Source organism: Cynocephalus volans, chromosome 13 (genome assembly GCF_027409185.1).
Source record: "Cynocephalus volans isolate mCynVol1 chromosome 13, mCynVol1.pri, whole genome shotgun sequence".
NCBI lineage: Eukaryota > Metazoa > Chordata > Mammalia > Dermoptera > Cynocephalidae > Cynocephalus > Cynocephalus volans.
Genome location: NC_084472.1, coordinates 108,273,608 through 108,296,699, shown reverse-complemented (window position 1 = coordinate 108,296,699; position 23,092 = coordinate 108,273,608). Strand labels below are relative to the sequence as shown.

At 35.5% G+C, this 23,092-nt stretch overlaps 1 protein-coding gene and 1 non-coding gene across 2 annotated transcripts; one reads left to right on the top strand and one right to left on the bottom strand.

Moving 5' to 3' along the window:
• Positions 1-1,325: 1,325 nt before the first annotated feature.
• Positions 1,326-21,848, bottom strand: KCNU1 (potassium calcium-activated channel subfamily U member 1). The gene is made up of 6 exons (XM_063076724.1): positions 21,803-21,848; positions 5,969-6,074; positions 4,781-4,863; positions 3,231-3,300; positions 2,661-2,813; positions 1,326-1,451 (listed from the first exon to the last, which is right to left on the bottom strand). Exons 2-6 carry the CDS (start codon positions 6,029-6,031, stop codon positions 1,326-1,328), a joined length of 495 nt encoding a protein of 164 aa, XP_062932794.1. The 5' UTR covers positions 6,032-6,074; positions 21,803-21,848.
• Positions 9,420-9,526, top strand: LOC134362358 (U6 spliceosomal RNA). Its single transcript, XR_010021616.1, has one exon. It is a non-coding gene; the product is annotated as a U6 spliceosomal RNA (small nuclear RNA).
• Positions 21,849-23,092: the final 1,244 nt, after the last annotated feature.

Genomic DNA, 23,092 nt, shown 5'->3' with positions numbered 1-23,092 from the left:
TTTAGGATTGGTTTTAATACATTTCAGTTTTCTACTGATTAACGGTATACCTCAAAGAAAAAACATTCACGGCTTCTGCCCAGTGTCAGAACTCTTCATGGGTTCAAATGAGTGTGACGAGTCATCATGACCAACGGACGTGACAATGTAACACTAGCGGGCAGCAGTAGGTCTCTAGAGGAACCGGGGCCTTACGTTCGTGTAAGACCCCCACCCCCTCCCACCTGCTGCCGAGAGAATCACCAGCACGCTCTGAAGCGATGGCACGGGCTCCTTGAAGCCCAGAATGTCAGGTGACAGTGTGGAACTTCTATAAGTTCTGGAGCCCTGTAGCTGTGGAATGTTATGGCAGGTGCAGAAATTCTCCCCAGATGGTCATCTTGTGGTTTGGGAAATACAAAACAAAAACAAATGCACAAACAAATGAATGATTCTGCCCTGCTTAAAAGGACCGCCTACTTCAGGTCACCCCTTGCTCCCCCACCCCACCCTGCTCCCACCACCAAGGTTCAGCTGAGTCTCTTGCCTCTTCCCAGCCTCTTAAACAGAGGACTCTCCTCCCCAGGCCGCTCATGCAGTATTTAAGTTCCACTTGTTAAAGAAATTGGCTTGGTGCTTTTGATCCAAATTTTCTCATTGTTGAAGGAGGATAAAAAATGATAACCATACGGGTGGAGAATTCCTGAGATCATTTTTAAAAGATCAGGAAAAAAACAGGAGGGCAAAATGGATTTAGGACAGAAGAATCTGGGAGCTCACTAAGCCAGTTGGATTCAATCTGATGCAATTTTAAGCCTAAGGCAACGCTCTGAACCTAGAACCAACTGGAAATGCTCTTCAGGCTGCAATTTCTCACAATATAATCAATGCAGTTAAAACACAGCATTGATTCAATGCCCTTTAATCTGAGTACTCAGAAGTTTTACAAATATTATCTCAGTACTTGGAAATATCAGGTTATAAGATTAATAACTTTCATTTTATAGACAGAGAAACTGAGAGTCAGAGAAAGTACCTAATCCAAGAAAGACAGACCATGACACTCTGAAGTCCTGGTCATTAAATTGAAGTCAGTAGTTTGTTATAGAATCTAAAGCGCCCGAGGCAAGTATAGCATTAAACAGTCTTGCCCTGATACTGCCCAGTTTAGGATTTCTAAAAGTGGGCTTCAGACTTCGCTCAAAAAAAATTTATGGAGAACACAATTATCTCTCAATGCCTGTATTCCAAAAGCCATCTTGGGATGATTATTGTCAGGTAATCATCCTCACTGAGGAGGCTTCAACTCAAGATTCAAAAACAAGAAAACCATGATGGAACTGGTTTTACATTTCTACCTTCCATGTTTCCATGAAGGAGACAAAGTCTTCATGTGGAGTCTCATTGCATTTTCTCCACCTATGAAGATTAACACCATAATCATCACAGATATTGAAGTTCCCTGCCACTTTCTAAGCATACAACAGGTAAAGACAATTTCCCTGTAAGCTGCTTCCCAGGCCACACACAGCGACCACTAAACAAGGTAAAAGCACAGGCATCGCAGCAGCATCAAGGCTCATACCCTACTGCTGGGTGGTCATTTCTTTTTGTTGTAAATTATATTTTCTTGCATTCACAGAAGGTATCACAGAAGAATTCTGTTTGTTCCAGATAGCATTTTGCTGGTCAGAACATCTTTTACCTCTTTTGCCTTTCCTTAATGGCACCAGGGAATAAACAGGAAAAGATATAAAAAGTTGCAATGAACAGAGGAAATAAAGTGCAAAGAAAGGCCAGGAGAGATACTGAGTGTGTGAAAAGGTGAATGTGGACTCAGAACTAGATGGAGTGGAAGGTCACTCTCTGCAAGGGCTTTAGACAAGGAATGGTATCTGGAAGACCATATTTTGTGCTATAGAACTTCATCTTAATAGTCCCTTTTGGCCCCTTATTTCATCTTAGACAAAGGTATCAAAGTACCTGACATGGGGGATTGTGAGTAGATACCCAAAACCAGAGTCATAAGACATAGTGGTAAGACCATGGACCAGACAATTCTAGCTCTGCTACTCACTAACTTACTACTACACGATCCAGTTACTTAGCTTCACCAACTCATTGCTAGAATACTAACTTAAAATATTATTGAGGAGAACCACAACCCAGTAGGCACTCAAAATGTGGCCACTATTATTATTATTACTGCATGTAATAACCTGGAAAATTAGATTTTAACCATTTTTGTGTCATTATTTCTATTTGACTAATATAATTATTATTATGCTAATTTTATATTTTAAAAATCCATATTTAAATATATAACTTCTCTGTTAATAAATGATAACCTTTATTTATGTTTCTAATTTCAATAACTCAAAGTGTTTCAACCTTTATGAATATATTTGCATTCATAACATCCTGGACTGTAGGTAGAAAGCAGAATTATGATTTCTATTTTGCAGATACATATTCATAGGCAAGAATAAGATAAATAATTCTTCAAGGTCAATTGAGTACCTGGGACTTCAATCTAGATCTCTCAATCCCTTGTCAGCTCAAGAAGTCAAATCTTGTTTCTTGAGGCCTTCTTGCTTTCCTCAATTTTTTTTCCTTTTTCTGAACTTAATATGTGGGGCATAGGTATAAAGCCAAGGGTCAGCATCAATTTACAAGGTTACCTTTTTGTTTTGCTCAACAAATAGAGACGTTAGAAAGGTACATAAGCCTGGCACCAAACAGCCTTGGGCGATAAATCCAAGCTTTAGTTCAGCAAAGCAGATGATGTTGTCTCCAGTACTCCAGTTCCAGCTGGGAATCTTCGGCAGATAAATCTGTTTTGTGGTAGAAAGTAGGTCAAGCATGAAGAATAAACATAACTCAAAGAAAGCTTTTTTGGATAGATGCCTTTCTTTTATTTAATTTACTTGAAATCATTTGTTCATCACTCCTGGGCATGAAAATCAATAGAAGTGATAAGAACAAACGCAGCATTTGAAAGTGGTTTAGTGGTCAATTGCCCCCACTTTTTAAAACAAAAATAGCTACAGTTGCAAAATTACGTCAAATGGTTTAGACCTCTAATTCTGCCCCTAATTCACACTGTTAAGTGATTAACAATTAACACTCCAAATGTCAACTATGATTGACAACAAGCTTTTTATTTGTAGACCCATTAGATAGTAATAAGTTTCAACTAGCTGCATAGACTAGAGGAGGAGGAAATTGAACATGCTAGAGTGTTACGATACCTTGTTATGGGACTGAAGTATCTGTATGATGATTCTGGTCTTAGGGTAATAGTTCTTAATAGAGAGCACCCTGTATAAACCACAAATACATTCATCAGTGATGTGTCGTATACAGATGGCTTTGTAATACAATTCAATTCACAGTTAAGTTGATGTACGGGAAAACAACATGTTATGGAATTCATTGTTATGTTGTTTTCTAAAACTGTTTAATAGCGTTCACAGAAGAATGTTGTTGTTTTAGTGACTTAGTTCGCTGGATCTGTGGAAAGGTCAGCTCTCAGTATCAGAAGACCGAGGTCTTCTGGGACCAATTCTCGAGGAGGAAATAAACACTTGTAAGTTTTAGTGTGTAAACCCAAACACAATAATTACAGGAAAATATAGAGATTTAATTGGTGCTTATAGCTTGAAGTAGCTCATAGACTGTTTTAATTCAACTTTCTAATTTTATTGAGTAAGAAACTAAGATCCATCTCATATCCACTGTATTATGCATGGGACAAATTCCCAGGTGTTTCTTGCTCTATAGGTACAGTTACTTTCAGCTTTGTGGGCTTATTCTGCTCTGGGGACCAGAAGTTCATCTGGGTTAGGCACAATGTCTTTGCCATCACAATCATACTAGAATCTCTGTTACCAAAAATCAAGTTCCTACTCATAGACAGTTCACAGATAAGGATGGTAACACTGACTTTAGTCATTTTTTTAAAAAATTACTATGAGTATTCATGAGATACAAAGCTAATTGTCACCCCTCGTGCCCATGATGTGAGGGCCAGATTCATACTGGGGCACACCCATTACCAGAAATTACTTTTGTACCCCGTGTCCCCACCCAATTATCCCCCAACCTCGTCCCCCTCCCCCTCTCCCCCCACTCTGCTTTGTAGCCCTAGGAATGTCCCCTCCGTCAGTTAGATCACTGCGCTACTGTGGTCTTTCTTTCCTTCCTTCCTTTGTCTCTTAGCTCCCACATATGAGTGAGCACAGGAGGTATTTATCCCTCTGTGCTTTGCTTGTTTCACTCAACATAAGCTTCTCCAGGTTCGTCCTTGTTATTGCAAAGACTCTTGTCATCCTGAAAATACCTGCCAGTGGTTACAAGCACATTGTGCCAAACCATGCATAATCTCTCACCAGAATTACTACAGAAAAAAACCCAGTAAATAAAGTGAACTAACAGGGTTCACAAACGGCATTTTTATTTTTGATGAGAAGAGGATCTTAGTTATACTGGTGCTGTCTGAACTGTAATCAGTTATTTGTGTGCTTACTTTTTAAATGTGAATAGCTATTATCCATGTAAAAGTATACAGAGAAGCACATATACACTCAAGATGATCTATTCTCACTCCCTTTTGAGTCTATCTGCACAGTCTCGGGGTGAAGAGGGGCAAAAGAAGAGTCAGGAACCTGGAATATGATGAACATAGTGCCGAGACAGATGACATCTTCTCCTGTTTAGTCCTATGCCCTGGGCTTTATTTTAAAAGAGGCAGGGCAAAAATCAGCATCAGAGCATGCAAGACACAATGCCCGATCCTTACCTCATAATGTTCGAGATGTCTTCAGCATGGGAGTCACTGCACAGAGGGTTGGCTATGATCAGGCACGCTTCTGCATCTTCCACCTGCTCTTTGAGATTAAACATTAGGCGGCACGTTAGTTATTGAGAAATGCTCTAGTGTTCCTCTGCTGGGTTTTCCTATGGCTTTGTCATAACATTGCCCATAAGAAGAGAACACACTTGGGAAGGAGCTGGGATAAGGGTGTCTTTACATCAGACTCACAGCCTTGCAAATGCCGCGAGGGTTGTGGGGTTGCAACTGATGGACCAGGGCACAGCGTCTCTGACATAGATGTAAGGTTTCTTTAAAATAGGTGAAGTGCACAGTTACATTTTCCCTACCATCCACCACCAACATTTCATGCCTAGTGATGAGCAATAAGACCTTTTAGAGCAACCACCTGTATATTTATTTGCCTTTCAGGACAGCAAAGAATGGAGGAATTGAGAATCTGCTTGGCTCAAACTAAGCCGTCATTCAATATTTGTGCGTTCTGAACCTTAAGGTTCTAGACTATTACTGAAGTGGCTCTTATAGTACCAAGTTGCAGGAAAAAGAAAGATTATTCTGGGCCTGTCATTTTCTGTTTCATTCTGTTATGTTAACTCTGAAGATCTCTGATTCAAACTGAAATCTTTCGGCTTATTGTTTCTGCAAAACACAGAACACGGCAGGAAGCTGGCTTTGAACTTAAACCAAACCTGTCTAGAGGGTTAACTGTTGCTCATTATTTTTAGTCCCAAGCTTAATGTGATTTGTGCCATTTTCCTTCATGTTTCTCATGACAGAAGGCATATTAGTATATTTAGGAGAAGGTGGTTAAAACTGATAGACCCTCAGAAATCTGCCTTCTGGTAAGAATCCTATTTGGGTGGATCAAACACACTTTTGCTATCTATAACTTTTTCAGATCTCTTAGACTGATAAGATAAAACTCTTCTACATAAACAAGGAATTTAGTGGAATAAATAATTTAAATCCATATGTAGGTAAACAGTGAGCTCTTCTTGACACTACTTCCTTTATGATCAGTTTTTAAAATTCAGGAAATAATATTTTCTCCCAATAAAGGATCTGGAATAATATCTTTTGAAAGAGCAATACATCCTATCATCTTAATTATTACAGCTTAGGGAAACTACAAGAAGAAAAAGGACTAGATCTTACCGCAACTCGCCTCAGATCCTCCCACTTCAGTGCAGATCCAGAAACAAAAGTTGTATAGGCCATGTAGCATTTAAATATGGTTTCCAATTCCAAAGAAGGAGGGACCCTGGACAAAGGAGTGTAGTGGCAAAGATGATGGACTCTGGCTTAGAGACGATCGTACGTATTCAGTGCATTTAATAGAAGCCCTAAATTTCTCTTGGAAAACATCCATCCTTCATTGTTAATCCACATCATTAACCACGTGAGGTGATATTGACATCTAGCGTAATTCCAGGGATAGGCCTGTAGCTCAGGCCTAATCAATCACAGTGATGTGAAAATATACAAATCAAGTTAACATTGCAAAAAAAAAAAAAGAGAAATTACAAAGGATGAAGAAGTTCACTATATAATAAAAAAATTCAATTTCCAAAAGATGTAGCATTTAAAAATAACTAGGAATTTAGTACAATGGCTTCTGAATATATAAAGCAAAAATGTACAAAGATAGAGGGATAAATTAATGAATCTGCCACTGTAATGAGAGTTAACACAGCTCTCAATTATTTACAGATCAAGCAAAAAAAGCATCAAAAATTTTGAACACACAAGATTGATATTTATAAATTCTGCAAACAATATTTACAGTATCTAATTTTTTTGAGCACAAAAATATTTATTAAAATGATAATTTACTTAACCAATAAGAAAAGCTTCAACATACTGCAAAAAAATAGTGTACATACTATGATCTCTGATCACAATATAATTAAATTAGAAGTTAACAACCAAAATATAAATAAAAATATTCTTCATATTTAAAAATTTAAAAAATAGGGTGTTAAAAATCTTATGAGCTAATAAGAAATTATAATAGTTCTTTATAATTATTCTTAGAAATAAATTATGTTGAAAACATTAAATATATATTCCCTTGGGTACAACAATAACAGTGCTTTAGGAGAATTTTATAGCTTTGGACACTACTATAAGTATGCACCAAAGAAATAAGAAAAAAGAAACAAAAACAAGGGAGAAAAACAATGTAATAGAAAAAGAAAGATAAAACAGAGAAGATTAACAGTCAAAAGTTGGTTCTTTGAAAAATAACCAAAAATAATAGGCAAACCATGGTAAAATTGATGGGGAAAAAAGACAAAAATAACATAAATTGAATGAAGAAGATAAAATACCTATAGTGAAAAGATTGATAAAAAATAGACAACAAACAACTAAATTCCAACATCTTTGAAAACAGACAAAATAGACACATTACCCAAAATGTATCTTATCAGAACTAACTTTAGGGGAAAAAAAAAAAAAAAGCCTAGACAGTCTTATAATTATGAGAGAAATTAAAGCTGTGGTTTAAAATCTCTTAAAATAAAACCACCTCCTCACACATACATACGTACCCCGCAAACAAAATTTGGAAAACCACCAGTTCTAAATGATTTTGCAGGTAACTTCTATCACACTTTCAAGAAACAAATAATCTAATTTTTATATCATCTTTCAAACACATTAAAAATAGGGAACAATTTTCCAACTAATACTACAAATCCAAAATAACCTTGATACCAAAATTATTAATGTAATTTGCCACATTAACAAAATAAAAGCCAAAAATTATATAGTTAGGTTATTGTACTAAATTTCATTTTGGTGATGAGTTCCTGTATTATTGCTTATGACAATATTAAAAATAAGTAGTTATATAAATAACCAAAATTTGCTTATGCATAAGCCAATTATGAATGCTGTTATAAATAAGAATTAGTAATAAATTCTATTCTAATTTCCGAATGCCCAAAGAAGAAAACTAAATCTGATGCTCAAAATCCTCCAAGACTTCCAAACTGACTCAGAGAATATCAGCTTCCTTAAAACCAAATTCTTATTAAGCTCTATAAGATATCTTTATTATCTGGCCCACTATCAATTGTAATATTTAAAATACTAAAATTGTCAATCCTTTTGAATAAAACTTTCCCACTTCTCTTAAAACACTTGCATTCATATATGACACATGACCATCAACATAGGTGAACAAGTGAGCTTTGCATATATTCACAAGAATAATAGATTATCTTCAGCCAACCTTTCACTGAGGATATATAAAAAGGTTGGATGAAATATGACAAACATCTTTTAATAAACCATCAAGGATATTAACAGGCAATGAAGAATTACCATGCTGAAATCTAGGAGAAATCAAGAACTCAGGGGTTAAGTTCAATTTTTTTTCTCTGAAGGCATTTAACAATTCAGAAGCAGCAGCTACCAAACTGAGCTAACATTTTGGTCATCTCACACGGCAAGGGGGACGAAAATGTCCAGTTCCTCTGACACACAAAAGGAAAGTTTGCTAATCCCTCAAAACTGTAAAGTGGACTAGCAAAGGTATGCAAACAAAGAAAAAGGGTAAAATTGGATTGACTAGTTTTCAAATGGATTGTCATTCTGACTTTGTCACCTGGATAGTATGGAGAACTTCGAGCCATGAACTTGGATTAAGATGGTCCTGAAGCAAAAGTGTTCCTTTGTACTTCACATAACTAAAGAAATATGCTCTCTGGAAGAAGGTAACATATTTCTAGCTAACAAACGACTTATACAAATAATTTTGTAATAGAAGAATCAGCGCATAATCTAAGACAATAAGGCCCACACACAAAATATAGAGCATGTGTAATATCCAACACAAGCAATAGACCATAAAACCAAAGACTTGAGACACTGAATTGTTGGACAGAGACTACAGCATCATTACATTTATTTTATTAAAATTAAATAAAAGATAAGCATGGATATGCAAGAAATAATAAAAACAAAGCATATTTAATAAGGAACCAATTATAAATTTTAGAACTAAATAAAACAATAACTGAAGTTAAAATCTCAATGGATGGATTCATAAGTATATTAAACACAGATAAAGAGAGAACTAGGGGTCCTGAAAGGTATAACGGAATAAATTATCCAGAATATAATGCAGACATACAAAAAAAGGGGGGCAGGGAGGGGAATAAAGAGTAAGAAATATAGTTGAAGCAGTAAAAAAAAAAAAAAAAAAAAAAATCAAAACTGGAATACTTATAATTGAGTCCTGGAAGAGAAGGAGAGGAAAAAAATGGTGACACAGGCAATATTTGAAGAAATAATTGACAATCTTCCAGAAATGGTGAAAGACACCAATCCTGACACTCAGGAATATTTATGAATCTGAAGTGTGATAAATTAATAGAAATTCAGATTCATATGCATCATAGTAAAAGTACAACATACTTTTGTGTTAAGTAACATAATCTTTTAAAAAGATAATTCTTTTAAGAAGATAGTTTAACAGACTTCTTAATAACAACAACAAAATTCAGAAGTCAGTGGAGTAATGTCTTCATGGTTCTCAGGGAAACAATTGCCAGTTTATAACTGTATAAATGAAATTATCTTTCAAGATTAAACAGAAGTGCTCACTTAAGCAGCACATATACTAAAATTGGAATGATACAGAGATGATTAGCATTGCTCCTGTGAAAGGATGACATGCAAATTCATGAAATGTTGCATATTTTCACCCACTTTAAGTGAGGGGTTGTTGACCACTCCCCATTATCCTCCTCAAAGCTTAAAGTCTTACTCCTGTCCTCCAGGATCCCTACCTAGGGTCATCCATTTAAGCTAAAGAACTTCAGATCACTCCAGAGCCCCTGTCAGGGTCGTAAGACACTAGCTGGGGTGCCAACAAGGCCACCCAGGGTTAACCACCTCAGCCAGAAAGCTACAGGGCACCCAAACACTTCTCCCAAGACCTTGAGAGCCTGCCCACATCCTCAATGACCCAACATAGTGTCACTAACTTCAGTAAGGAATCACTAAGTGCCCCAGTGCATAGGCCTTGGAGGCATTCACATGCAACTTTGACATTGAATATGTCTAAAGTATCCCTATGGAGACTACACTACTGTGTCTATCCAAAACCAATACTAAAACACACTACTCTACTGTATATGTAAAACACATCTACAAGATAAAGTCTTTCTCCTCAAAGCCCACTTCTGAGTAAGAGTAAAAGCAATTCTATCAGATGACAATAATATAGATACTAGGCATATAAAAAAACAAGAAAATATAACACCACCATAAGAATACAATAATTTTAAAGTGCCAGATCAAACACAGCAGGAAACTCTTGAAATGTCTGAAAAAGAATTCTGAGCAACAATCCTAAGGAAACTCAATAAGATACAAGAAGACTCAGTTAGATACCATAATGAAACAAGAAAAACAATCCAGGATATGAAGGAGGAAATTTACAAAGAGATTAATACCTTAAAAGAACTCCTGGAACTAAAGGATTCATTCAATGAAATAGAAAACATAACCAAGAGTTTAAGGCTAGAGTAATCAGAAGAAGTAATTTATGATCCTGAAGACAGTCTTTTTGAAATAACCCAGGCAGACCAAAAAAATAAAAAATAAAAAAAGAGAGAGCAAGAGACAGAGAGAGAGAGAGAGAGAGAGAGAGAGAGAGAGAGAGAGAGAGAGAGAGAGAGAGAGAGAGAGAGAGAGAGAGAGACAAGGAAAAGGAAATGAAAAGAAACAGAAAAAAGAACTTTAAAAATGAAGAAAATCTAAGAAAGGTAATAGACAACCTTAAGTGCACAAATATCCAAATCATGGGTGTTCCAGAAGGGGAGAAGAAAGGAAACTGTATTGAAAAAAAATGTTGAATAAAATAATAGCAAAAAACTTCTGAAAAAATATTCAATGAAATAATAGCAAATCTCTTCCCAAGTATTGGGAGGGACATGGACCTCAGATCCTAGAAACTCAAAGATCTTCAGACAGATTCAATTCAAAAGGGCCTCTTAAAGACACATTGTAGTCAAACTGACAAAACTCAAACACAAAGAGAGAATCCCGAAAACTGCAAGAGAGAAGTGTGAAGTCACCTATAAGGGAATCCTCATGAGATTAACAGAAGACTTCTCAACAGAAAACTTACAGGCCAGAAGACAATAGGATTGCATATTTAAAATACTAAAAGAAAAAACTGCCAAACAGGAATACAATACCCAGCAAGACTACCTTTCAGAAATGAAGGAGAAATAGTGTATTTCCCAGGAAAAAAAAAAAATTGTGGGAGTTCACCACCACACAACCAGCCCTACAAGAAATCCTCAAGAGACTCCTGCATCTGGAATCCAAAAAATGCTTACTAACATGAATAAACAAGACAGAGCAAAACTCATTAGTAGAACAAAAACACAGTTGAGAAAGAGAAACTATATTGTACCACCTCAAAAAGCAACACTGAAGACAAACAATAAAAGGGGAAGAAAGAAACAAAAGATATTTAAAAGATCCAAATGTAAATTGATAAAATGCCAAGAGTTAGACAATACCTAAATGAAAATTGATTAAATTCCCCACTCAAAAACCACAGACTGACTGAATGTATTAAAAAAACATTCTACAGGAAAACCATTCTAACCTGTAAACACAAACACGGACTAATAGTGAAGGGATGAAAAAAGATATACCATGTCAAAGGGCAGGAGTACCTGTTTGTGTATTGGATAAAATGTACTTTAATCCAAAAACCATAAAAAGAGAGAAAGAAGACAACTATACAAGGATAAGCGAATGTATCCAGCAAAAAGACATAACAATAATAAATTTATACGCTCCCAACAATGAAGCACCAAGATATATAAAGCAAACACTTTTAAACCTAAAGAACAAGATAGACCCCAATATGATAATAGTTGAGAACCTAAATACCCTTCTCTCAGCATTGGATGGATCATCTAGGCAACAAATCAATAGCAAAACACAGGATTTAAGCTGCATTTTAGACCATTAGACCTGGGACATTATGACAGAACATTTCATCCAACAACTATGGGATATACATTCTTTTCATCAGCACATGGAACATTCTCCAGGATAGACCACATGATGGGTCACAAATCAAGTCTTGGTAAGTTAAAAAAGGATTGAAATTATTTCAAGTACCTTTTCAGACCAAAACAGATTAAAACTTGAAATCAATAACAAGTGAAACTCTGGAAACTATACAAACACATGGAAACTAAACAACATGGTCCTGAATGACCTATGGGTCCAAGAAGAAATTAAACAGGAAATCCAAAAATTTCTTGAAATGAGTGAAAATAAAGATGCATCATATCAAAACTTGTGGGATACAGGAAAGGCAGTATGAAAAGGGAATATTATTACAATAAGTGCTTACATTGAAAGAATGGAGAGATTTCAAAGAAACAACCTAATGCTAAACCTCAAAGAACAAGAAAACCAAGAACAATATAATTTCAAAATTATCAGATGGAAAGAACTAATTAATATCAAAACAGAACTAAATGAAATAGAAACTCAAAAAATGATATGAAAGATGAATGTTACAAAAAGTTGTTGTTTTGAGAAAATAAACAAAATAGACAAACTTTAGCTAGGCTAACTAAAAATAGATAAGAGAAGTCCCCCAAAATAAAAATCAGAAATGCAAAAGGAGACATTAAAACTGATAGCACAGAAATACAAAGAATCATTAGAGATGATTATAAACAACAATACACCAACAAATTTGGTAACCTAAAGGAAATGGACAAATTTCTAGGCACAAAAAAACTACCAAGACTGAAACAAGAAGACATAGAAAACCTGAACAGACCAACAACAAGCAACAAGTTTCCCAATAAAGAAAAGCCTAGGACTGGATGTATTTACTGCTGAATTCTACCAAGCTTTTAAACAAGAATTAATATCAATTCTCTTCAAACTATTCCAAAAAAATTGAAACAGAGGCCACTCTCCCAAACTCACTCTTTGAGGCCAGCATCACTCTGATACCAAAACAAGACAAAGATAAAGCAACAACAAAAAAGAAAACTACAGGACCATTTCTTTGATGAACATAGACACAAAAATCCTCAACAAAATATTAGCAATCAGAATACAGCAACACATCAAAAAAATTATACACCACAATCAAGTGGGATTCATGCCAGGGATGCAAGGATCAACATATACAAGTCAAGAAATGTGTTATATCACATCAACAAAATCAAAGACAAATTACATAAGATTATTTCAATAGAGGCAGAAAAATCATATAACAAAATTCAACATTGCTTCATGATCAAGAATCTCAGCAAATTATATATAGAAGGAAAATATCTTAACACAATAGAAGCCATATAAGACAAACCCCCTGCCAATATCACCCTTAAAATCAGGAACAAGACAAGGATGCCCACTCTTACCACTCCTATTTAACATAGTATTGGAAGCACTAGCCAGAGCAATCAGGAAAGAGAAAGAAATAAAGCTCATCCAGATTGGAAAAAAGGAAGTCAAACTTACCCTATTTTCAGATGACATGATCCTACATACAGAAAAACCTAAAGACTTTACAAAGGACCTATTAGATATGATAAATAATTTCAGTAAATCTGTAGCATACAAAATCAACATGCAAACATTAGTAGCATTTTAATACTCCAACAATGAACTAGCAGAAAAGAAATCAAGAAAGCAGGCCCATTTACAATGTCACCAAAAACCACAAAATACCTAGGAATCAATTTCACCAAGGAAGTAAAAGATCTCTACAATGAGAATTACAAATCACTGCTTAAAGAAATTTAAAAATACACAAAAAGATGGAAAGACATACCATGCTCTTGGATGGGAAGAATTAACATAGTGAAAATGTCCATACTACCCTAAGCAATCTTTAGATTCAATGCAATCCCCATCAAAATACCAGTGACATTCTTCACAGAAGTAGAAAAAGCAATCCTAACATTCATATAGAATAACAAAAGACCCTGATAACACTACCTGATTTCAAATTATATTACAAAGCTATAGTAACCAAACAACATGGTACTGGTATGAAAACTGACACTTAGACCAATAAAACAAAATAGAGAACCCAGAAATCAACCCATGTACTTACAGCCAACTGATCTATGACAAAGGTACCAAGAACACACAATGAGGAAAAGAATGCCTCTTTGATAAATGGTTCTGGGAAAACCATACATCCATACATAGAAGAATGAAACCAGACCCATACCTCTCGTCACATACTAAAATCAATTCAAAATGGATTAAAGACTTAAATATAAGATCTGAAACTATAAAATTCATTAAAGAATACGTAGGGACAATACTTCAGGAAGTAGGACTGGATAAATGCTTAATGAACATGACGCCAAAAACACAGGCAACAAAGAAAGAGTAAACAAATGAGATTACATTATACTAAAGAACTTCTGCAAGCAAAAGAAACAATTAACAGAGTGAAATGATAACCCACAGAATGGTAGAAAATATTTGCAAACTATGCATCCAACAAGGGATTAATACCAACAATATGCAAGGAACTCAAACAACTTAACAGTAGAAAAAACAGGTAACCTGATTAAACAAATGGGCATAGGGACTGAATAGGCATTTCACAAATGCAGACATACAAATGGCTGACAGACACATGAAAAAAATGCTCAACATCACTAAGCATCAGGGAAATGCAAATCAAAGCCACTTTGAGATATCATCTCACCCCACTTAGACTGGGTATTATCAAAAGACAGAAAATAACAAATGGTGATGAGAATGTGGAGAAAGGAGAACTCTCCTACACTGTTGGTGGGACTGAAATTAGTGCAGCCATTACGGAAAACATTATGGAGGTTTCTCAAACAACTACAGATAGAGCTACCTTCTGATCAGCAATCCCACTTTTGGGGATATACCAAAGAAATAGAACTTATCATTTCAAAGGGACATCTGCACTTCCCTGTTCATCACAGCTCTATTTACAATAGCCAAGATATGGAACCAATCTAAATGTTAATCAGCAGACAACTGGATAAGGAAAATGTTGTATATATACACAATGGAATACTACTGTGCCATGAAAAGAATGAAATTCTGCCATTTTCAGTAACATGGATGAGCTGGGAGAAAATTATGTTAAGTGGAATAAGCAAAGCACGGAAAGAAAAATACTACATGTCATCACACATAAGTGGGAGCTAAAAACAAAGACACAACAATCACTATGGTACATTGAACTTTCAAAAGGAGAGAACCGAACTAAAGCTAGCACAGGCAGGAAAGAAATTTATAAAGGGCCACAAAAAAATGATTACGTTGTGTAATGTTAAATATACTAATTATCCTTAAAAGTAAGTAAGTAAATAAAATTAATACAAGATAAACTATTCATAACTTTAATAACATAGGAGATATATGAAAGATAGTTTTAAGTGATATAAACATATGATTCCAATCTTGTAAAAAAAGTTTGTATTTGTACATAGTTAGATAGAGAGATACACAGAATCAGTAATTGTACTTCATGCTATTCTTTATCCACCAGTGATTCTAAATCATTCCCATCATTTTAATAAATGCTACCTCAGCCACTACTGATGATTTTTCTATATTAACACAAACTTGCATCCCTAAAGTAAACCACATTTGATGATAACATAATTTTATATATTGTTCCATTAGATTTGGTGTTATTTTATTAATGATTTTTTTCTCTATATTAATGAGGACTATTGGTTTATAATATGTATTTCTTGGAATATCTTTGGTTTTAGTTTCAGGGTAATAATTGCCTCATAAAATCAGCGGGGAAGTAATATTTCTTCTATTTTTAAAAGATTTTGCAAAATATTGATACTATTTTTTTTCCTTAAATGTTTGATAGAATTTAACCGTGAAGCATTTTTTAGATTGCTGTATGCTATTCTAAATTTCTACTTCCTATTGTGTCAGTTTTGATAATTTGTGTGCCTCAACATAATTTTTTTCCATTTAAAATAAATTTTCAAATGTATTGGCACAAAGTTGATCATAATATCAACTTATCATCTCAGTTATGGTAGGGTCAACATTGAACTAATTTTCAATTCTGATCTTGAAAAATTGTGTTATGTTCCCTTCATATTCAGTCTTGCTAGGAGATTATCAGTTTTCTTTTTCCAAAAACAAACTTTCGACCTTGTCACTCTCTGTGGTAGACAGCTTGCCGTGGACGGCTGTCAGTGACCCCTGCTTCCTGGGATTCACATCATACCCTTGCGTGTTCCCCTGCCACTATTGTGGCCTGGAGCTAGTAACTTTCTATTAATGAATAGAATATGGCAAGAACGATGGGATGTGCCTTCTGCTATTGGCTTAAAAACGATTGCTGGATGATGTATTCTCTCTCTCTGAGTCTTCTCTGGTGCTTGCTGTGATATAGAGGGATGTCTGACAAGAGACTGAAAGGGCTTTCAGCCAAAAGCTGCAAGGCACTGAGGCCCTCAGCTTAAGGTACTGAATCCTGCTAACCACCACGTGTGTGAGCTTGGGAGCCAATGCTCTCCCAGTTGATGCTTCCTGAGACTAGAGAAGCCGGCCTGACAGCATGATCGCAGCCTTCTGAAGGACTGTGGAGCAGAGAGCTCAGGGGAGCCATGCCCAGATTACTGACACACAGAAACTGTGACATAATAAGTATGTGTTGTTTAAAAAACAAACAGATTAAAGAATAAATAAAGACATCTTTATATTAAAAAACAAACAAAACAAAACAGTGACAGAGTTTGTCACAGGCAGACTTGCATTTAAAGAAAATTTAGAGGTTTTAACTTTTGACAAGAAGGAAGATAGTTGAAAAGGGAAGAAAGATCAGGGGTGCAAAAAGAAGTAAACAGCACAAATGTTCAGTAAAAGAAGGAAATATTAACAGCTGCATTAAAGGAAAATCTACCACAAGTATAGGTCATGATAATTTCTTTAGAGTGATGACAGAGAAAGAAATTAGAGGACTCCACTCAGAGGAGTGGAAATCATCATGTCAAAGGAACACCTGCACCTCCATGTTCATTGTAGCTCTATTTACAGTAGCCAAGACATGGAACCAGCCTAAATTTCCATTGACTAACAAAATGGATAAGGAAAATGTGGTATATATACATAGTGGAATACTACTCAGCCATAAAAAAGAACAAAATCTGCCATTCACAGCAACAGGAATGAGCTTGGAGAAAATTATGTTAAGTGAAATAAGCCAGACACAGAAAGAGAAATACCACATGTCCTCATTCATAAGTGAGAACTTAGAAAAAAAGAAAAAGAAAGAAAGAAAGACCACAATAAAATGTCAAATGTTCAGAAGAAGAGAACAGACCTATAGTTACTAGGGGTCTAATCTGGAGAATGTTCCATGTGCTGATGAGAAGAATAAATATTCTGAGGTTGTTGGATGGAATGTTCTGTAGATATCTGCCAAGTGCAATTGGTCTAAAGTGTTTTTTTAGATCTTGTGTTTCTCTGTTGGTTTTTTGCCTAGATGATCTGTCCAGAGTTGAGAGTGGGGTGTTCAGGTCCCCTGTTATTATGGATAGTGTCTATCTCATTCTTTAGGTCTAATAGAGTTTGCTTTATAAATCTGGCTGCTCTGATGTTGGGTGCATATATATTTATGATTGTTATGTCTTCTGGCATGGTCCACACCATGGCAGGAACCTAAAGAGTCAGCTTGGGCTGCCCTCTCCAAGTTGACAAGGCCGCTGGATGGAGAGCTGCTGGCAAGGCCGCAGCTACAAGCACTTGCTACAACCATCAGGGTTCCTGCCTCGGCTTTGTGGCTTTTGCCTTCTCTTTCGATATTTTGGTTAGCGTGGCAGTTCTCTGAATTCCCAAAAGATTATAAAAATAACACAAATAATTATACCGTCATTGAACTAAACATTCCCACAGAGGATCTGAGTAAATTGGACAATTCAAAATAATCCCCTTATGATAAATTGGCCTCACCAACATATGTTCCAAAAGCACCACTCATGACTAAATATGAGCTGCAGCCTAATGTAAGTTGGCAAACATCATTTACTGGAGATTATATTAATGTCAAGAGAATGGTTGGTATTAATGGGAAATTATATGATTGTGACAAATTAAGTATATGGGAACGAAACTGTAGAGCCCCCTTTACTTGGAGGTACACAGTTTTAAATAAATCATTAAGAATTAGATATTGGGATAAAAATAGATGCTGTAAAATTATTAAACCTGCAAAATTAGACCTAAGAGGCAAATGTAACTGGTTTTGTGAGGGATGGTGCTATGCACAAGGACACTTTAACATTTAGATCAAGATTATAGGGCCACAGCGAATGCATAACCTCAAGATGTGCATGATAATGCTGCTCAAATATCCACTGTTCTTTTTCCATATCAACAGTAGGTTCATTCCATTAGAACATAAGATCATTACACCCCCATTAGAATTTAAATGTTAGCATTGTTCCTTTTAGCAAATTTGTACTTAACATTTAGCAATAGACATAGGTCATATGATAGTACTGTCTATCACTTTGTAACTGCCATAGTCCCACCCCATTAATAGGGTAGATATTAACCACAGCTTGCCAACCAGAAAAGGTCACAGGTTAACTTCAGGACAATGAGAAGATGGTCCCAATCTGATAGATAACCTGATACCAAAAGGAGGAAGCATGAGCTAATCACCTGAGATGTGCTAACGAAGGAAAAAAAACTGGCTTCCCCTGTCCTTTTAAAATTATTAATTCAAGCTTGCTGATGTAATAAAAATGATACCCAAAAACCCCCTGCAGAGAAAAATCTAAATAAAAGGGATTGTCTCATGCCCTACTGTGCTCCAGCAGCAACACGCTGAGAGCCTGCACAGAGAGGAACGTGCATACTGATGCATTGAGGTCTCTGTCTGTGTTTTTTATTTTCACCAGCTTCCTCATCCCTCTTTCAAGGACCCGCAAACTCGACTGGAGCTGGTCTCCGGCAGTCTTCTAGATGGATAAATCCTTTTATCAATATATAGTGGCCTTCATTCTATCTTTTTATGGTTTTGGGTTTAAAGTCTATTTTATCTGATATAAGAATAGCTACTCCAGCTCGTTTTTCATTTCTGTTTGCAGGGTAAATCTTTTTCCATCCCTTCACTCTTAGTCTATGTGAGTCTTTATAGGTGAGGTGGGTCTCCTGAAGGCAGCATATAGTTGGGTCCATCTTTTAATCCAGTCAGTCTGTGTCTTTTGAGTGAAGAACTTAATCCTTTTACTTTTAGAGTTATTATTGAAAGGTGTTGATTTACTCCTCACATTTTATTGATTTTTGTTTAGATTTCTTAAGTATCATTTGTTCATTTCTTTCTGATTTTCTGTTTGTCTTCTGCATTTGTTGGCATATTGGGGTGGTAGATAAATTATTTTTTCTGTTTATTAGCATTTTTGTTTTACTGGCGGGTTTTGTTCTTTCTTGGGTGTTCATGACATTGATGGCTGTTTTTCAGGTACCAAACCCAGTACTCCCTTTAAAATTTCTTGTAGGGCTGGTTGTGTGGTAGTGAACTCCCACAGTTTTTGTTTGTCTGAAAAATATCCTATTTGTCCTTCAGTTTGGAAGGATAGCCTTGCTGGGTAAATTATTCTTGGCTGGCAATTTTTGTCTTTTAGTATTTTGAATATATCATCCCATTCTTTTCTGGTTTTTAGGGTTCTGATGAAAAGTCTGATGTTAGTCTGATTGGGGCTCCCTTATAGGTGACTTGATGCTTCTCGCAGCTTTTAAGATTGTCTCTGTTTTTGAGTTTTGCCAGTTTGACTATAACACGTCTTGGAGAAGACCTTTTTGGGTTGAATATGTTTGGGGATCTTTGGGTCCCCAGAATCTGAAAATCTGTGACTTTCCCTATACCTGGCAAGTTTTCTGTTATTATTTTGTTGAATATGTTTTCAATACCATTTCCTCCCCCCCCCTGCCCTTTCTGGAATACCCATGATTTGGATATTTGAGTGCTTAAGGTTGTCGGTTACCTCTCTTAGATTTTCTTCAATATTTTAAATTCTTTTTTCTTTCTTTCTTTTTTTTTTTTTTGGTCCACCTGTGTTAATTCAAACAACCTGTCTTCAAGTTCAGAAATTCTCTCTTTTGCATGTTCTAGCCTGCTGGTTAAACTCTCTGTTGTGTTTTTTATTTTGTTGAATGAATCCTTGAGCTCCACAAACTCTGCTACATTCTTTTTCAGGGCATTGATTTCTTTGTACATTTCTTCTTTCAGGTCCTGTATATTTTTTCTCATTTCACTGTGTCGTCTAACTGAGTTTTCTTGTATCTCATTTAATTTTCTTAGAATTGTTGCTCAAAATTCCTTGTCAGTCATTTCAAGGACTTCCTGTTCCATAGGATCTAGAGCTTGAGAGCTATTAATTTCCTTTGGTGGTGTGGTAATTTCTTGATTTTCCATATTTCTGATATCTTTCCTTTGGTGTTTAGTTATTGTGGTAGGGGGATATCATGGTCCACTCATTCCACCCTGATGTCTGACCTGGATCCCGCAGGGACTGCCAATTCTGGTTGGCAGGGACTGGCCTGGGCTGGGATCCCATGGCACCTGCCTGCTCTGGCATGGCTGGCTCCAGGCTTGTGGGCCCAGTGGATCTTGGGCCTCTCTGGGTGGCAGAGACTTTCCTGGGATGGGGGTCCTGCGGTGTGTGGAGCCTACCTGTTCTGGCCTGGCTGTCTTGGGGCGTGTGGGCCCAATGGCTCCTTTTTTTCTATTTTCTAACTAAGGATTCAAATAATGCACAAACTGCTGAAAAGATAGGCATCACAACAGTACTGAAACAGAACTGTTGGCTGTCCATCAATCGCACCATAATGTAGTTCAAAATGCTATTGGTTATTGCATATATGAGATCCCAAATTTATGGTGAGCTGGACATGTCACAATGTAAAAAGTACAGAGTGCTAAACTCTAAAGTGTTTGAATGTTTAGGTGATTCCATACATAATCTTGTATAAGATCAAAATGTCATTTCAGATCTGGATAATTTATTTAGTGAACGTTTGAATAATTGGTTAATCATTTGAGGAAAATAAAGACATAGTTCTGTACATGTCACACAAAATCAATTCCAGAGAGGTTAAATATTAAAAATTAAAATATAAAAACATAATACCAGACAAATATTTACTTAATTCTAAAAGAGAGAGACTTAAGAATGTCAGAAAAGCAAGGAGCCAAAAGGGACAAGTTGATGAATTGGAGTACCTACAAATCCAATACATCTTTGTTAAAACAAAAAGACAAAACATTAAAAGGTAGATAAGGGATAAAAATATATCTAGCATATTATGCAAAGGGGCTAATATAAAAATATATTGAGTACTTAAAAGTCAGCAAAGCAACACATGATCCTCTTAACAGAAGAAGACAAAAGAAATAAAGAGGAATTTCAAAAAAGAAAGTGGACAGTCAAAACATACAAAGTTGTTCAATTTTGCTAGAAATCAAAATTGCAAATTATAAAATAAAACAATAAGAAACCATTTTATATAATTAAACTATACTTAAAAATCTTTTTTATTAAACTGTATATGTATTTCCTAGTGTTTGACAAAATATTTGACTTGGACTTTGCTAGTGGAAATGTAAACTACATAGAACAAAAACACTGTCAGGAACAATCCTTTCTGCATCAATTTTAATTTCACTTCTAATTCTAGGAATTAATAGAATAATAAAGTGCACCAGGCTTGTACACAAAATTATAGTCATGTATGTTTATAATAAATGTAGAGTAATCTAAATGCCAAATGGAGAATCACTTAAACAATATCAGTACATATGCAGAAAACTATCTGGCAAGATAAATTCGAGAATATTTTCAGAGAGTAACCTTCGTCATGATGTCACTTTTCTTTTCCTTTTTGTTTATTATTATTTCCTAAATTTTCTAAGAATATTACATTGAGCCATACAGAGACACTTACTCTCCCAGGAAAACAATCTCGGTGTTGATTTCCCCTGACTTATGGCGGAGAAAATTCCTCAGGAAAGCAGTCACACTGTCAGCGGTGATGTTTCCACATACCACAATGAACCTAGGCAGCAAAAACATGTGAGCAGGTCACCTGAGAATGGAAGTATTTTTCTGTCAGGAGTTGGAGATGGACAATGAGCTTAAACTTGGTTTTAAACAAATTTGGTATTTGAATCATCCAGATTTTAAAAATAGAGACACTAAGAACTGCATCTTCAATGTTCAAAAGAAGCGTCAGATTTCTATAGTCTTCTAGCTCATCTCAAATAGGGGTGAGTCCAGACATTTGAATTACACATAGCTCATGAGGAAATCAATGACTGCCATTATTGCTCGATTTTTCATAGCTATTTGTAATTTATAATGGACTTTTGCATGTGGAATTTCACTTGAGTTTTTAAATGCTATTTCCTTTTTCCTTTTTTTTTTTTTGTTGTGGTAAAACATATGCAACATAAGAATTGCCATTTAAATCATTTTTTAGATTTGCAATTGCATGGAATTAACTATTCACAAGGCTGTGCAAACACTTTACTTTTATCTATTTCCAAAACGTTTTCATCACCCTAAACATAAACTTTATACCCATTAAGCAATAACTTCTTATTACCCCTTTCCCCTCCGTGCCACCTCCCATTTCTTGTAACCTCTAATCTATTTCTGTCCCTGAAATTTTTTAAAATGCATTTTTCTTAATTGACCCATGACAATTGTATATATTTATGGAGTACAATATGATATTTGGGTACATTTATACAGTGTGCAATCAGCATATCAGGGTATTAAGCATTTCTGATTGGCTGATAAAGTCTTTTTTCATTAAAGAACTAACTAAAACTCAGAATGGTTTTTAAATTTTCACTTAGCCAAATAATATGGCTGAGGTAGGATCATGTTCTAGGTCATTTCACTTATCTTACATGTCAATAATTATCTAGTAGTTACAAAATAGTGCAATAGAGAGACATCTAGGACAGGTTCAGAAATCTATGCGTGCATGTTTTGTTTTGAAAAATCTCCTTCAGTTTTCTTAAGCTTAATGTATTTAAAGAAGCTATTTCCTTCCTATTAGTCACTTAAGAAATCTGAAAGCATACTTTTAGCTCAAGTTAACCTTATGTTTTCCCTACCCTATTGGCTGATTTATCATGTGATGAGATGAATGGAGCAAGACTTTGGCTTATTTAGTTTATTTCATTGTTTCTCATTATTTTTTATCCTCTTCATATTCCTAAGTCAA